At 50.2% G+C, this 14,039-nt stretch overlaps 1 protein-coding gene across 1 annotated transcript in view; it reads left to right on the top strand.

Annotated features, from left to right (window-relative positions):
* Positions 1–14,039, top strand: part of LOC129815785 (arf-GAP with coiled-coil, ANK repeat and PH domain-containing protein 3-like) — a 110,026-nt gene that overhangs the window by 80,943 nt on the left and 15,044 nt on the right. The window contains exons 14-19 of the mRNA XM_055869905.1: positions 8,120–8,337; positions 9,166–9,235; positions 9,393–9,487; positions 10,444–10,661; positions 11,057–11,147; positions 13,021–13,121. Of these exons, the coding sequence (XP_055725880.1) occupies positions 8,120–8,337; positions 9,166–9,235; positions 9,393–9,487; positions 10,444–10,661; positions 11,057–11,147; positions 13,021–13,121 (793 nt within the window). The remainder of the gene's footprint in view (positions 1–8,119; positions 8,338–9,165; positions 9,236–9,392; positions 9,488–10,443; positions 10,662–11,056; positions 11,148–13,020; positions 13,122–14,039) is intronic.

Raw genomic sequence — 14,039 nt, 5'->3', positions numbered from 1 at the left:
CCAGTATAACTAGCTGGCCTAAAGCCTTTAGCTGGGACCCACCAGCTGTATAACTAGCTGGCCTAAAGCCTTTAGCTGGGACCCACCAGCAGTATAACTAGCTGGCCTAAAGCCTTTAGCTGGGATCCACCAGCTGTATAACTAGCTGGCCTAAAGCCTTTAGCTGGGACCCACCAGCTGTATAACTAGCTGGCAATAAAGCCTTTAGCTGGGACCCACCAGCTGTATAACTAGCTGGCATAAAGCCTTTAGCTGACACCACCAACTGTATAACTAGCTGGCCTAAAGCGTTTAGCTGGGACCCACCAGCTGTATAACTAGCTGGCCTAAAGCCTTTAGCTGGGACCCACCAGCTGTATAACTAGCTGGCCTAAAGCCTTTAGCTGGGACCCACCAGCTGTATAACTAGCTGGCATAAAGCCTTTAGCTGGGACCCAACAGCTGTATAACTAGCTGGCATAAAGCCTTTAGCTGGGACCCACCAACTGTATAACTAGCTGGCCGAAGGCCTTTAGCTGGGACCCACCACCAGTATAACTAGCTGGCCTAAAGCCTTTAGCTGGGACCCACCAGCAGTATAACTAGCTGGCCTAAAGCCTTTAGCTGGGATCCACCAGCTGTATAACTAGCTGGCCTAAAGCCTTTAGCTGGGACCCACCAGCTGTATAACTAGCTGGCCTAAAGAATTTAGCTGGGACCCACCAGCAGTATAACTAGCTGGCCTAAAGCCTTTAGCTGGGACCCACCAGCTGTATAACTAGCTGGCCTAAAGCCTTTAGCTGGGACCCACCAGCAGTATAACTAGCTGGCCTAAAGCCTTTAGCTGGGATCCACCAGCTGTATAACTAGCTGGCCTAAAGCCTTTAGCTGGGACCCACCAGCTGTATAACTAGCTGGCCTAAAGAATTTAGCGGGGACCCACCGGCAGTATAACTAGCTGGCCTAAGGCCTTTAGCTGGGACCCACCAGCTGTATAACTAGCTGGCATAAAGCCTTTAGCTGGGACCCACAAGCTGTATAACTAGCTGGCCTAAAGCCTTTAGCTGGGACCCACCATCAGTATAACTAGCTGGCCTAAAGCCTTTAGCTGGGACCCACCAGCTGTATAACTAGCTGGCATAAAGCCTTTAGCTGGGACCCAACAGCTGTATAACTAGCTGGCATAAAGCCTTTAGCTGGGACCCACCAACTGTATAACTAGCTGGCCGAAGGCCTTTAGCTGGGACCCACCACCAGTATAACTAGCTGGCCTAAAGCCTTTAGCTGGGACCCACCAGCAGTATAACTAGCTGGCCTAAAGCCTTTAGCTGGGATCCACCAGCTGTATAACTAGCTGGCCTAAAGCCTTTAGCTGGGACCCACCAGCTGTATAACTAGCTGGCCTAAAGAATTTAGCTGGGACCCACCAGCAGTATAACTAGCTGGCCTAAAGCCTTTAGCTGGGACCCACCAGCTGTATAACTAGCTGGCCTAAAGCCTTTAGCTGGGACCCACCAGCAGTATAACTAGCTGGCCTAAAGCCTTTAGCTGGGATCCACCAGCTGTATAACTAGCTGGCCTAAAGCCTTTAGCTGGGACCCACCAGCTGTATAACTAGCTGGCCTAAAGAATTTAGCGGGGACCCACCGGCAGTATAACTAGCTGGCCTAAGGCCTTTAGCTGGGACCCACCAGCTGTATAACTAGCTGGCATAAAGCCTTTAGCTGGGACCCACAAGCTGTATAACTAGCTGGCCTAAAGCCTTTAGCTGGGACCCACCATCAGTATAACTAGCTGGCCTAAAGCCTTTAGCTGGGACCCACCAGCTGTATAACTAGCTGGCCTAAGGCCTTTAGCTGGGACCCACCAGCTGTATAACTAGCTGGCCTAAAGCCTTTAGCTGGGACCCACCAGCAGTATAACTAGCTGGCCTAAAGCCTTTACCTGGGACCCACCAGCAGTATAACTAGCTGGCCTAAAGCCTTTAGCGGGGACCCACCAACTGTATAACTAGCTGGCCTAAAGCCTTTACCTGGGACCCACCAGCAGTATAACTAGCTGGCCTAAAGCCTTTAGCTGGGATCCACCAGCTGTATAACTAGCTGGCCTAAAGCCTTTAGCTGGGACCCACCAGCTGTATAACTAGCTGGCCTAAAGCCTTTAGCTGGGATCCACCAGCTGTATAACTAGCTGGCCTAAAGCCTTTAGCTGGGACCCACCAGCAGTATAACAAGCTGGCCTAAAGCCTTTAGCTGGGACCCACCATCAGTATAAGTAGCTGGCCTAAGGCCTTTAGCTGGGATCCACCAGCTGTATAACTAGCTGGCCTAAAGCCTTTAGCTGGGACCCACCAGCAGTATAACTAGCTGGCCTAAGGCCTTTAGCTGGGACCCACCAGCAGTATAACTAGCTGGCCTAAGGCCTTTAGCTGGGACCCACCAGCAGTATAACTAGCTGGCCTAAAGCCTTTAGCAGCTGTATAACTAGCTGGCCTAAAGCCTTTAGCTGGGACCCACCAGCTGTATAACTAGCTGGCCTAAAGCCTTTAGCTGGGACCCACCAGCTGTATAACTAGCTGGCCTAAAGCCTTTAGCTGGGACCCACCAGCTGTATAACTAGCTGACCTAAAGCCTTTAGCTGGGACCCACCAGCTGTATAACTAGCTGGCCTAAAGCCTTTAGCTGGGACCCACCAGCAGTATAACTAGCTGGCCTAAAGCCTTTAGCTGGGACCCACCAGCAGTATAACTAGCTGGCCTAAAGAATTTAGCTGGGACCCACCAGCAGTATAACTAGCTGGCCTAAAGCCTTTAGCTGGGACCCACCAGCTGTATAACTAGCTGGCCTAAAGAATTTAGCTGGGACCCACCAGCTGTATAACTAGCTGGCCTAAAGCCTTTAGCTGGGAACCACCAGCTGTATAACTAGCTGGCCTAAAGCCTTTAGCTGGGACCCACCAGCTGTATAACTAGCTGGCCTAAAGCCTTTAGCTGGGACCCACCAGCAGTATAACTAGCTGGCCTAAAGAATTTAGCGGGGACCCACCGGCAGTATAACTAGCTGGCCTAAAGAATTTAGCTGGGACCCACCAGCAGTATAACTAGCTTGCCTAAAGCCTTTAGCTGGGATCCACCAGCTGTATAACTAGCTGGCCTAAAGAATTTAGCTGGGACCCACCAGCTGTATAACTAGCTGGCCTAAAGCCTTTAGCTGGGACCCACCACCAGTATAAGTAGCTGGCCTAAAGCCTTTAGCTGGGACCCACCACCAGTATAACTAGCTGGCCTAAAGCCTTTAGCTGGGACCCACCGGCAGTATAACTAGCTGGCCTAAGGCCTTTAGCTGGGACCCACCACCAGTATAAGTAGCTGGCCTAAAGCCTTTAGCTGGGACCCACCAGCAGTATAACTAGCTGGCCTAAAGCCTTTAGCTGGGACCCACCACCAGTATAACTAGCTGGCCTAAAGCCTTTAGCTGGGACCCACCAGCAGTATAACTAGCTGGCCTAAAGCCTTTAGCTGGGACCCACCAGCAGTATAACTAGCTGGCCTAAAGCCTTTAGCTGGGACCCACCAGCAGTATAACTAGCTGGCCTAAAGCCTTTAGCTGGGACCCACCAGCAGTATAACTAGCTGGCCTAAAGCCTTTAGCTGGGACCCACCACCAGTATAACTAGCTGGCCTAAAGCCTTTAGCTGGGACCCACCACCAGTATAACTAGCTGGCCTAAAGCCTTTAGCTGGGACCCACCAGCAGTATAACTAGCTGGCCTAAAGCCTTTAGCTGGGACCCATCACCATTATAACTAGCTGGCCTAAAGCCTTTAGCTGGGACCCACCAGCAGTATAACTAGCTGGCCTAAAGCCTTTAGCTGGGACCCACCAGCTGTATAACTAGCTGGCCTAAAGCCTTTAGCTGGGACCCGCCAGCAGTATAACTAGCTGGCCTAAAGCCTTTAGCTGGGACCCACCACCAGTATAACTAGCTGGCCTAAAGCCTTTAGCTGGGATCCACCACCAGTATAACTAGCTGGCCTAAGGCCTTTAGCTGGGACCCACCACCAGTATAACTAGCTGGCCTAAAGCCTTTAGCTGGGACCCACCACCAGTATAACTAGCTGGCCTAAAGCCTTTAGCTGGGATCCACCACCAGTATAACTAGCTGGCCTAAAGCCTTTAGCTGGGACCCACCACCAGTATAACTAGCTGGCCTAAAGCCTTTAGCTGGGATCCACCACCAGTATAACTAGCTGGCCTAAAGCCTTTAGCTGGGACCCACCAGCAGTATAACTAGCTGGCCTAAAGCCTTTAGCTGGGACCCACCAGCAGTATAACTAGCTGGCCTAAAGCCTTTAGCTGGGACCCACCAGCTGTATAACTAGCTGGCCTAAAGCCTTTAGCTGGGACCCGCCAGCAGTATAACTAGCTGGCCTAAAGCCTTTAGCTGGGACCCACCAGCAGTATAACTAGCTGGCCTAAAGCCTTTAGCTGGGACCCACCAGCAGTATAACTAGCTGGCCTAAAGCCTTTAGCTGGGACCCACCAGCTGTATAACTAGCTGGCCTAAAGCCTTTAGCTGGGACCCGCCAGCAGTATAACTAGCTGGCCTAAAGCCTTTAGCTGGGACCCACCACCAGTATAACTAGCTGGCCTAAAGCCTTTAGCTGGGATCCACCACCAGTATAACTAGCTGGCCTAAGGCCTTTAGCTGGGACCCACCACCAGTATAACTAGCTGGCCTAAAGCCTTTAGCTGGGACCCACCACCAGTATAACTAGCTGGCCTAAAGCCTTTAGCTGGGATCCACCACCAGTATAACTAGCTGGCCTAAAGCCTTTAGCTGGGACCCACCACCAGTATAACTAGCTGGCCTAAAGCCTTTAGCTGGGATCCACCACCAGTATAACTAGCTGGCCTAAAGCCTTTAGCTGGGACCCACCAGCAGTATAACTAGCTGGCCTAAAGCCTTTAGCTGGGACCCACCAGCAGTATAACTAGCTGGCCTAAAGCCTTTAGCTGGGACCCACCAGCTGTATAACTAGCTGGCCTAAAGCCTTTAGCTGGGACCCACCAGCTGTATAACTAGCTGGCCTAAAGCCTTTAGCTGGGACCCACCAGCTGTATAACTAGCTGGCATAAAGCCTTTAGCTGGGACCCAACAGCTGTATAACTAGCTGGCCTAAAGCCTTTAGCTGGGACCCACCAGCTGTATAACTAGCTGGCCTAAAGCGTTTAGCTGGGACCCACCAGCTGTATAACTAGCTGGCCTAAAGCCTTTAGCTGGGACCCACCAGCAGTATAACTAGCTGGCATAAAGCCTTTAGCTGGGACCCAACAGCTGTATAACTAGCTGGCCTACAGCCTTTAGCTGGGACCCACCCACCAGCAGTATAACTAGCTGGCCTAAAGCCTTTAGCTGGGACCCAACAGCTGTATAACTAGCTGGCCTACAGTCTTTAGCTGGGACCCACCAGCAGTATAACTAGCTGGCCTAAAGCCTTTAGCTGGGACCCACCAGCAGTATAACTAGCTGGCCTAAAGCCTTTAGCTGGGACCCACCGGCAGTATAACTAGCTGGCCTAAAGCCTTTAGCTGGGACCCACCGGCAGAATAACTAGCTGGCCTAAAGCCTTTAGCAGCAGTATAACTAGCTGGCCTAAAGAATTTATCTGGGACCCACCAGCTGTATAACTAGCTGGCCTAAAGAATTTAGCTGGGACCCACCAGCTGTATAACTAGCTGGCCTAAAGCCTTTAGCTGGGACCCACCAGCTGTATAACTAGCTGGCCTAAAGAATTTAGCTGGGACCCACCAGCTGTATAACTAGCTGGCCTAAAGCCTTTAGCTGCTGTATAACTAGCTGGCCTAAAGCCTTTAGCCGCAGTATAACTAGCTGGCCTAAAGAATTTAGCTGGGATCCACCCAAGTCAGTTGGTTGGGTTTGGACCTCCTGTTTTGTAAACACTGAACTAGAACCAACCATAACCTACTTTCTGTCTGTCTTCCCATAACTAAGCAACTAACTAACCAATCATAACCACCCTCTCTTCTCTGTCTCTCTCTCTAGCGTCTGGACCGGACAGCCTCCCCCTCTACCAGCAGTATAACTAACCATAACCACCCTCTCCTCTCTGTCTCTCTCTCTAGCGTCTGGACCGGACAGCCTCCCCCTCTACCAGCAGTATAACTAACCATAACCACCATCTCTTCTCTGTCTCTCTCTAGCGTCTGGACCGGACAGCCTCCCCCTCTACCAGCAGTATAACTAACCATAACCACCCTCTCTTCTCTGTCTCTCTCTAGCGTCTGGACCGGACAGCCTCCCCCTCTACCAGCAGTATAACTAACCATAACCACCCTTTGTTCTCTGTCTCTCTCTCTAGCGTCTGGACCGGACAGCATCCCCCTCTACCAGCAGTATAACTAACCATAACCACCCTCTCTTCTCTCTCTCTCTCTCTAGCGTCTGGACCGGACAGCCTCCCCCTCTACCAGCAGTATAACCAACCATAACCACCCTCTCTTCTCTGTCTCTCTCTCTCTAGCGTCTGGACCGGACAGCATCCCCCTCTACCAGCAGTATAACTAACCATAACCACCCTCTCTTCTCTGTCTCTCTCTCTCTAGCGTCTTGACCGGACAGCCTCCCCCTCTACCAGCAGTATAACTAACCATAACCACCCTCTCTTCTCTGTCTCTCTCTCTAGCATCTGGACCGGACAGCCTCCCCCTCTACCAGCAGTATAACTAACCATAACCACCCTCTCCTCTCTCTCTCTCTCTCTAGCGTCTGGACCGGACAGCCTCCCCCTCTACCAGCAGTATAACTAACCATAACCACCCTCTCCTCTCTCTCTCTCTCTCTAGCGTCTGGACCGGACAGCCTCCCCCTCTACCAGCAGTATAACTAACCATAACCACCATCTCTTCTCTGTCTCTCTCTCTAGCGTCTGGAACGGACAGCCTCCCCCTCTACCAGCAGTATAACTAACCATAACCACCATCTCTTCTCTGTCTCTCTCTCTAGCGTCTGGAACGGACAGCCTCCCCCTCTACCAGCAGTATAACTAACCATAACCACCATCTCTTCTCTGTCTCTCTCTAGCGTCTGGACCGGACAGCCTCCCCCTCTACCAGCAGTATAACTAACCATAACCACCCTCTCTTCTCTGTCTCTCTCTCTAGCGTCTGGAACGGACAGCCTCCCCCTCTACCAGCAGTATAACTAACCATAACCACCATCTCTTCTCTGTCTCTCTCTAGCGTCTGGACCGGACAGCCTCCCCCTCTACCAGCAGTATAACTAACCATAACCACCCTCTCTTCTCTGTCTCTCTCTAGCGTCTGGACCGGACAGCCTCCCCCTCTACCAGCAGTATAACTAACCATAACCACCCTTTGTTCTCTGTCTCTCTCTCTAGCGTCTGGACCGGACAGCATCCCCCTCTACCAGCAGTATAACTAACCATAACCACCCTCTCTTCTCTCTCTCTCTCTCTAGCGTCTGGACCGGACAGCCTCCCCCTCTACCAGCAGTATAACCAACCATAACCACCCTCTCTTCTCTGTCTCTCTCTCTCTAGCGTCTGGACCGGACAGCATCCCCCTCTACCAGCAGTATAACTAACCATAACCACCCTCTCTTCTCTGTCTCTCTCTCTCTAGCGTCTGGACCGGACAGCCTCCCCCTCTACCAGCAGTATAACTAACCATAACCACCCTCTCTTCTCTGTCTCTCTCTCTAGCATCTGGACCGGACACCCTCCCCCTCTACCAGCAGTATAACTAACCATAACCACCCTCTCCTCTCTCTCTCTCTCTCTAGCGTCTGGACCGGACAGCCTCCCCCTCTACCAGCAGTATAACTAACCATAACCACCATCTCTTCTCTGTCTCTCTCTCTAGCGTCTGGAACGGACAGCCTCCCCCTCTACCAGCAGTATAACTAACCATAACCACCATCTCTTCTCTGTCTCTCTCTAGCGTCTGGACCGGACAGCCTCCCCCTCTACCAGCACTATAACTAACCATAACCACCCTCTCTTCTCTGTCTCTCTCTCTAGCGTCTGGAACGGACAGCCTCCCCCTCTACCAGCAGTATAACTAAGCATAACCACCCTCTCTTCTCTGTCTCTCTCTCTAGCGTCTGGACCGGACAGCCTCCCCCTCTACCAGCAGTATAGACTCAGCTAGCGAGCCCCGAGGGGGGAGAGGGGGTGAGGGCAGGGGGGAGAGCATCCTCCATCGGGTGCAGACCCTACCTGGTAATGAGCTGTGTTGTGACTGCTCCCAGGCTGCACCATGCTGGGCCTCCATCAACCTGGGAGTCCTGCTCTGCATCGAGTGCTCTGGCATACACAGGTAAACTACACTACCCACAATGCTACAGGTAGGGAATTACTAGACCAGGGGTACTCGACTCTTACCCTACGAGATCCGGAGCTCTGTTCTAACTGATAATTAATTGCACCCACCTGGTATACCAGGTCTAAATGAGACCCTGATTAGAGAGGAACAATGTAAAAACGCAGTGGAACTGGCTTTGAGGTCCAGAGTTGAGTTTGAGGGTGCTAGACTACAATGCTACAGTGAACTAGACTAAATTACAACACCCTAAGAACACTTCTATGCATTAAGTGCTCCGGCATACACAGGTAAACTACACTACCCACATTGCCACAGGTAGGGAAACTAAAAACAACACTGGAAACAATTCTCTGCATTAAGGACTTCGCAGAACCTATATCACGGGTGAGCAATTTACAAAGACTGTAACTTGTTTTCTGACTTCAGGCAGCCGTCGACTTTTATGGATTGACAGGTGTTTACCATACCTCCGTCAGTTCAGTCCTCACCTGTGACACCCCACCTGACAGAGAACAGCCAAACAGCAGCGAGAGACAGGAAGTAGAACAAGTGAAAGAAAAGCTAAACAGCAGCGAGACAGGAAGTAGAACAGGTGAAAGTGACAGACAGGAAGCAGACTGTAGACATTGTCACGAGACCCTAATCCCAATTTTTGTCACTTCAGACAGTCTGGGGATTACAACTTAATTTGTTTAAAACTTGTCCCTCCATATCTTCACAGATTACAGGCTGCGCAACACACATACTCTACTCAGAATTTGTGAAACGCTGCTGTATCTGACCTGTTGTCTCTCTCTCTCTCTGTTGTGTTGTCTTCTACAGGAGTCTGGGAGTTCACTGCTCCAAGGTGCGTTCACTAACACTGGACTCCTGGGAACCAGAGCTACTCAAGGTGGGTTTCTCACTTCCTGCTCAGCGTCACCTTTGTGATTCAAGATATGACGTATTTCTTTCTAAGAAGCTTCTTGGGACTCTGGGAATATCTCTCTTCGTGTATGAAATCCCTCACCTAATCCTTTCTCCTCTGCTATCTTTCTCTCTGTCTCCAGTTGATGTGTGAGCTGGGTAACAATGTGATTAACCACATCTATGAGGGAGCCTGTGAGGAACTGGGAGTGAAGAAACCTGGACCTTCCAGTCCTAGGTGAGAACTGGTTAGCAAGTTTACCTATAGGCTAGGAGACTCCTAAACATGACATATATGGTCTTCCCTCATCTCCTATAGGCTAGGAGACTCCTAAACATGACATATATATCGTCTTCCCTCATCTCCTATTGGCTAGGAGACTCCTAAACATGACATATATGGTCTTCCCTCATCTCCTATTGGCTAGGAGACTCCTAAACATGACATATATATGGTCTTCCCTCATCTCCTATAGGCTAGGAGACTCCTAAACCTGACATATATGGTCTTCCCTCATCTCCTATAGGCTAGGAGACTCCTAAACATGACATATATGGTCTTCCCTCATCTCCTATAGGCTAGGAGACTCCTAAACATGACATATATATCGTCTTCCCTCATCTCCTATTGGCTAGGAGACTCCTAAACATGACATATATGGTCTTCCCTCATTTCCTATTGGCTAGGAGACTCCTAAACATGACATATATATGGTCTTCCCTCATCTCCTATTGGCTAGGAGACTCCTAAACATGACATATATGGTCTTCCCTCATCTCCTATTGGCTAGGAGACTCCTAAACATGACATATATATGGTCTTCCCTCATCTCCTATTGGCTAGGAGACTCCTAAACATGACATATATGGTCTTCCCTCATCTCCTATTGGCTAGGAGACTCCTAAACATGACATATATATGGTCTTCCCTCATCTCCTATAGGCTAGGAGACTCCTAAACCTGACATATATGGTCTTCCCTCATCTCCTATAGGCTAGGAGACTCATAAACATGACATATAGGGTCTTCCCTCATCTCCTATAGGCTAGGAGACTCCTAAACATTACATATATATGGCCTTCCCTCGTCTCCTATTGGCTAGGAGACTCCTAAACATGACATATATGGTCTTCCCTCATCTCCTATTGGCTAGGAGACTCCTAAACCTGACACTCTCTCTCTCTCTCTCTCAGACAAGAGAAGGAGGCGTGGATTAAGGCTAAATATGTGGAGAGGCGTTTCCTGAAGAAGATGAGCGTCAGTGACTCATTAGTGGAAGGCGAGAGGAAGTCCCGCCCCTGGAGCGTGAAGAAGTGCCATCGCCACAACAGCTCCAGGCGAGGAGCGCCCAAAACCCGCCGGAAATACCGACACGACCCTGGTTTGATTTCACCGGGAAACCTCTCCGCAGGTGACTAAACTCTCTCTCCTCTCCTTCTGCAGTTGACTGAATGTTTAAGCTGTGGAAAGCTGTCCTGCATATGTCTTGAAGGACAATACAACTAGAGAAATATCCATTTAGCTGTTGTGGAAGAGTCCCTGAGGAAAGCATGTGATGCTGAACTGTTTGCTCTGTCCAGCTCCATCAGACAGGCAGCAGACTGCAGACGTCGTCACGAGACCTAATCCCAATTTCTGACACTTCATACAGTCTGGGGATTTAAAACCAGTCCCTCCATATCTTCAAACCATTGTACTTTTATCACTTTTACTTTTGTCAAATAAATAATGAGATCCTGTCTGGAAACCTTTTTGTAGTATGAGGACAGGTGATATTAAGACTCTCCCTCTCCTGTATGTCCTCAGCGGCAGCAAAGCTCCGTCGTGACTCTCTGTTTTGTCCTGATGAGATGGACAACCTCTTCTCCTACTTCGACACCGGCAACGGCACCCGCAGTAAGTCTGACCCAGAGTTTCCCGCAGTAAGTCTAACCCGGAGTTTCCCGCAGTAAGTCTAACCCGGAGTTTCCCGCAGTAAGTCTGACCCGGAGTTTTCCGCAGTAAGTCTGACCCGGAGTTTCCCGCAGTAAGTCTGACCCGGAGTTTCCCGCAGTAAGTCTGACCCAGAGTTTCCCGCAGTAAGTCTAACCCGGAGTTTCCCGCAGTAAGTCTGACCCCGGAGTTTCCCGCAGTAAGTCTGACCCGGAGTTTCCCGCAGTAAGTCTGACCCGGAGTTTCCCGCAGTAAGTCTGACCCCGGAGTTTCCCGCAGTAAGTCTAACCCAGAGTTTCCCGCAGTAAGTCTGACCCAGAGTTTCCCGCAGTAAGTCTGACCCCGGAGTTTCCCGCAGTAAGTCTGACTCAGAGTAATCTATGTGTGGCTGTGGTCTGACACACACTCACCTGTCAACCAGAGAGAACAAACGGGATAATAGATGTTTTGGGACTGGAGATGAGGCTTTAGAAGAAGCTGTTACTGGGTGGAGATGAGGCTTGGTGCTATATGAGGAGATTGGGGTCAGTAGGGTGGATTGGGGTCAGCAGGGTAGATTGGGGTCAGTAGGGTAGATTGGGGTCAGTAGGGTAGATTGGGGTCAGTAGGGTGGATTGGGGTTAGTAGGGTGGATTGGGGTCAGTAGGGTAGATTGGGGTCAGTAGGGTAGATTGGGGTCAGTAGGGTAGATTGGGGTCAGTAGGGTAGATTGGGGTCAGTAGGGTGGATTGGGGTCAGCAGGGTGGATTGGGGTCAGTAGGGTAGATTGGGGTCAGTAGGGTGGATTGGGGTCAGTAGGGTCAGTAGGGTGGATTGGGGTCAGTAGGGTAGATTGGTGTCAGTAGGGTAGATTGAGGTCAGTAGGGTAGATTGGGGTCAGTAGGGTGGATTGTGGTCAGTAGGGTAGATTGGGGTCAGTAGGGTCAGTAGGGTGGATTGGGTTCAGTAAGGTAGATTGGGGTCAGTAGGGTAGATTGGGGTCAGTAAGGTAGATTGGGGTCAGCAGGGAAGATTGGGGTCAGTAGGGTAGATTGGGGTCAGTAGGGTAGATTGGGGTCAGCAGGGTAGATTGGGGTGAGTAGGGTAGATTGGGGTCAGCAGGGTAGATTGGAGTCAGTAGGGTAGATTGGGGTCAGCAGGGTAGATTGGGGTCAGTAGGGTAGATTGGGTTCAGTAGGGTAGATTGGGTTCAGAAAAGGTAGATTGGGGTCAGCAGGGTAGATTGGGGTCAGTATGGTAGATTGGGGTGAGTAGGGTAGATTGGGGTGAGTAGGGTAGATTGAGGTCAGTAGGGTAGATTGGGGTGAGTAGGGTAGATTGGGGTCAGTAGGGTAGATTGAGGTCAGTAGGGTAGATTGGGGTCAGTAGGGTGGATTGTGGTCAGTAGGGTAGATTGGGGTCAGTAGGGTCAGTAGGGTGGATTGGGGTCAGTAGGGTAGATTGGGTTCAGTAAGGTAGATTGGGGTCAGTAGGGTAGATTGGGGTCAGTAAGGTAGATTGGGGTCAGCAGGGAAGATTGGGGTCAGTAGGGTAGATTGGGGTCAGCAGGGTAGATTGGGGTGAGTAGGGTAGATTGGGGTCAGTAGGGTAGATTGAGGTCAGTAGGGTAGATTGGGGTCAGCAGGGTAGATTGGGGTGAGTAGGGTAGATTGGGGTCAGTAAGGTAGACTGGGGTTAGCAGGGTGACAGGGGGATGTTTTAGGGATTGAGAGGATGCTAGAGAATGACTAGGGTTAGGCGGGGTGTTTGGGGGGGGGGGGGCTGTAAGGAGGCCTTGTTGCGGAGCTTCAGGGGAGGCGGTGTGGTGACTAACGTGTCCGTGGCTTGGCGCTGGTTGGCCCTGCAGGTCTGAGCAGCGACAGTGGGCTGGGAGGCAGTACGGACGGGAGCACAGACATCCTGGTGTTTGGCTCAGTGGTGGACAGTGTCACCGAGGAGGGTAAGTCACAGGAGTCTGTGTGTGTTTCCTACTAGTGCTGACTGCTGATAAATACTTTGAGGAAAAATGTACCTACTATGACTGTGATATGTGGTTGTCCCACCTAGCTATCTGTAGATGAATGTACTGACTATGACTGTGATTTGTGGTTGTCCCACCTAGCTATCTGTAGATGAATGTACTGACTATGACTGTGATATGTGGTTGTCTCACCTAGCTATCTGTAGATGAATGTACTGACTGAGATATGTGGTTGTCCCACCTAGCTATCTGTAGATGAATGTACTGACTATGACTGTGATATGTGGTTGTCCCACCCAGCTATCTGAAGATGAATGTACTGACTATGACTGTGATATGTGGTTGTCCCACCTAGCTATCTGAAGATAAATGTACTGACTATGACTGTGATATGTGGTTGTCCCACCTAGCTATCTGAAGATGAATGTACTGACTATGACTGTGATATGTGGTTGTCCCACCCAGCTATCTGAAGATGAATGTACTGACTATGACTGTGATATGTGGTTGTCCCACCCAGCTATCTGAAGATGAATGTACTGACTATGACTGTGATATGTGGTTGTCCCACCTAGCTATCTGGAGATGAATGTACTGACTATGATATGTGGTTGTCCCACCTAGCTATCTGAAGATGAATGTACTGACTGTGATATGTGGTTGTCCCACCTAGCTATCTGTAGATGAATGTACTGACTGTGATATGTGGTTGTCCCACCTAGCTATCTGTAGATGAATGTACTGACTGTGATATGTGGTTGTCTCACCTAGCTATCTGTAGATGAATGTACTGACTATGACTGTGATTTGTGGTTGTCCCACCTAGCTATCTGTAGATGAATGTACTGACTATGACTGTGATATGTGGTTGTCCCACCTAGCTATCTGTAGATAAAT

This window comes from Salvelinus fontinalis, chromosome 18 (assembly GCF_029448725.1).
Source record: "Salvelinus fontinalis isolate EN_2023a chromosome 18, ASM2944872v1, whole genome shotgun sequence".
In the NCBI taxonomy this organism is placed as follows: Eukaryota; Metazoa; Chordata; class Actinopteri; order Salmoniformes; family Salmonidae; genus Salvelinus; species Salvelinus fontinalis.
Note: the sequence above shows the minus strand (reverse complement) of the source record. Positions and strands in the feature narration are given on the sequence as shown.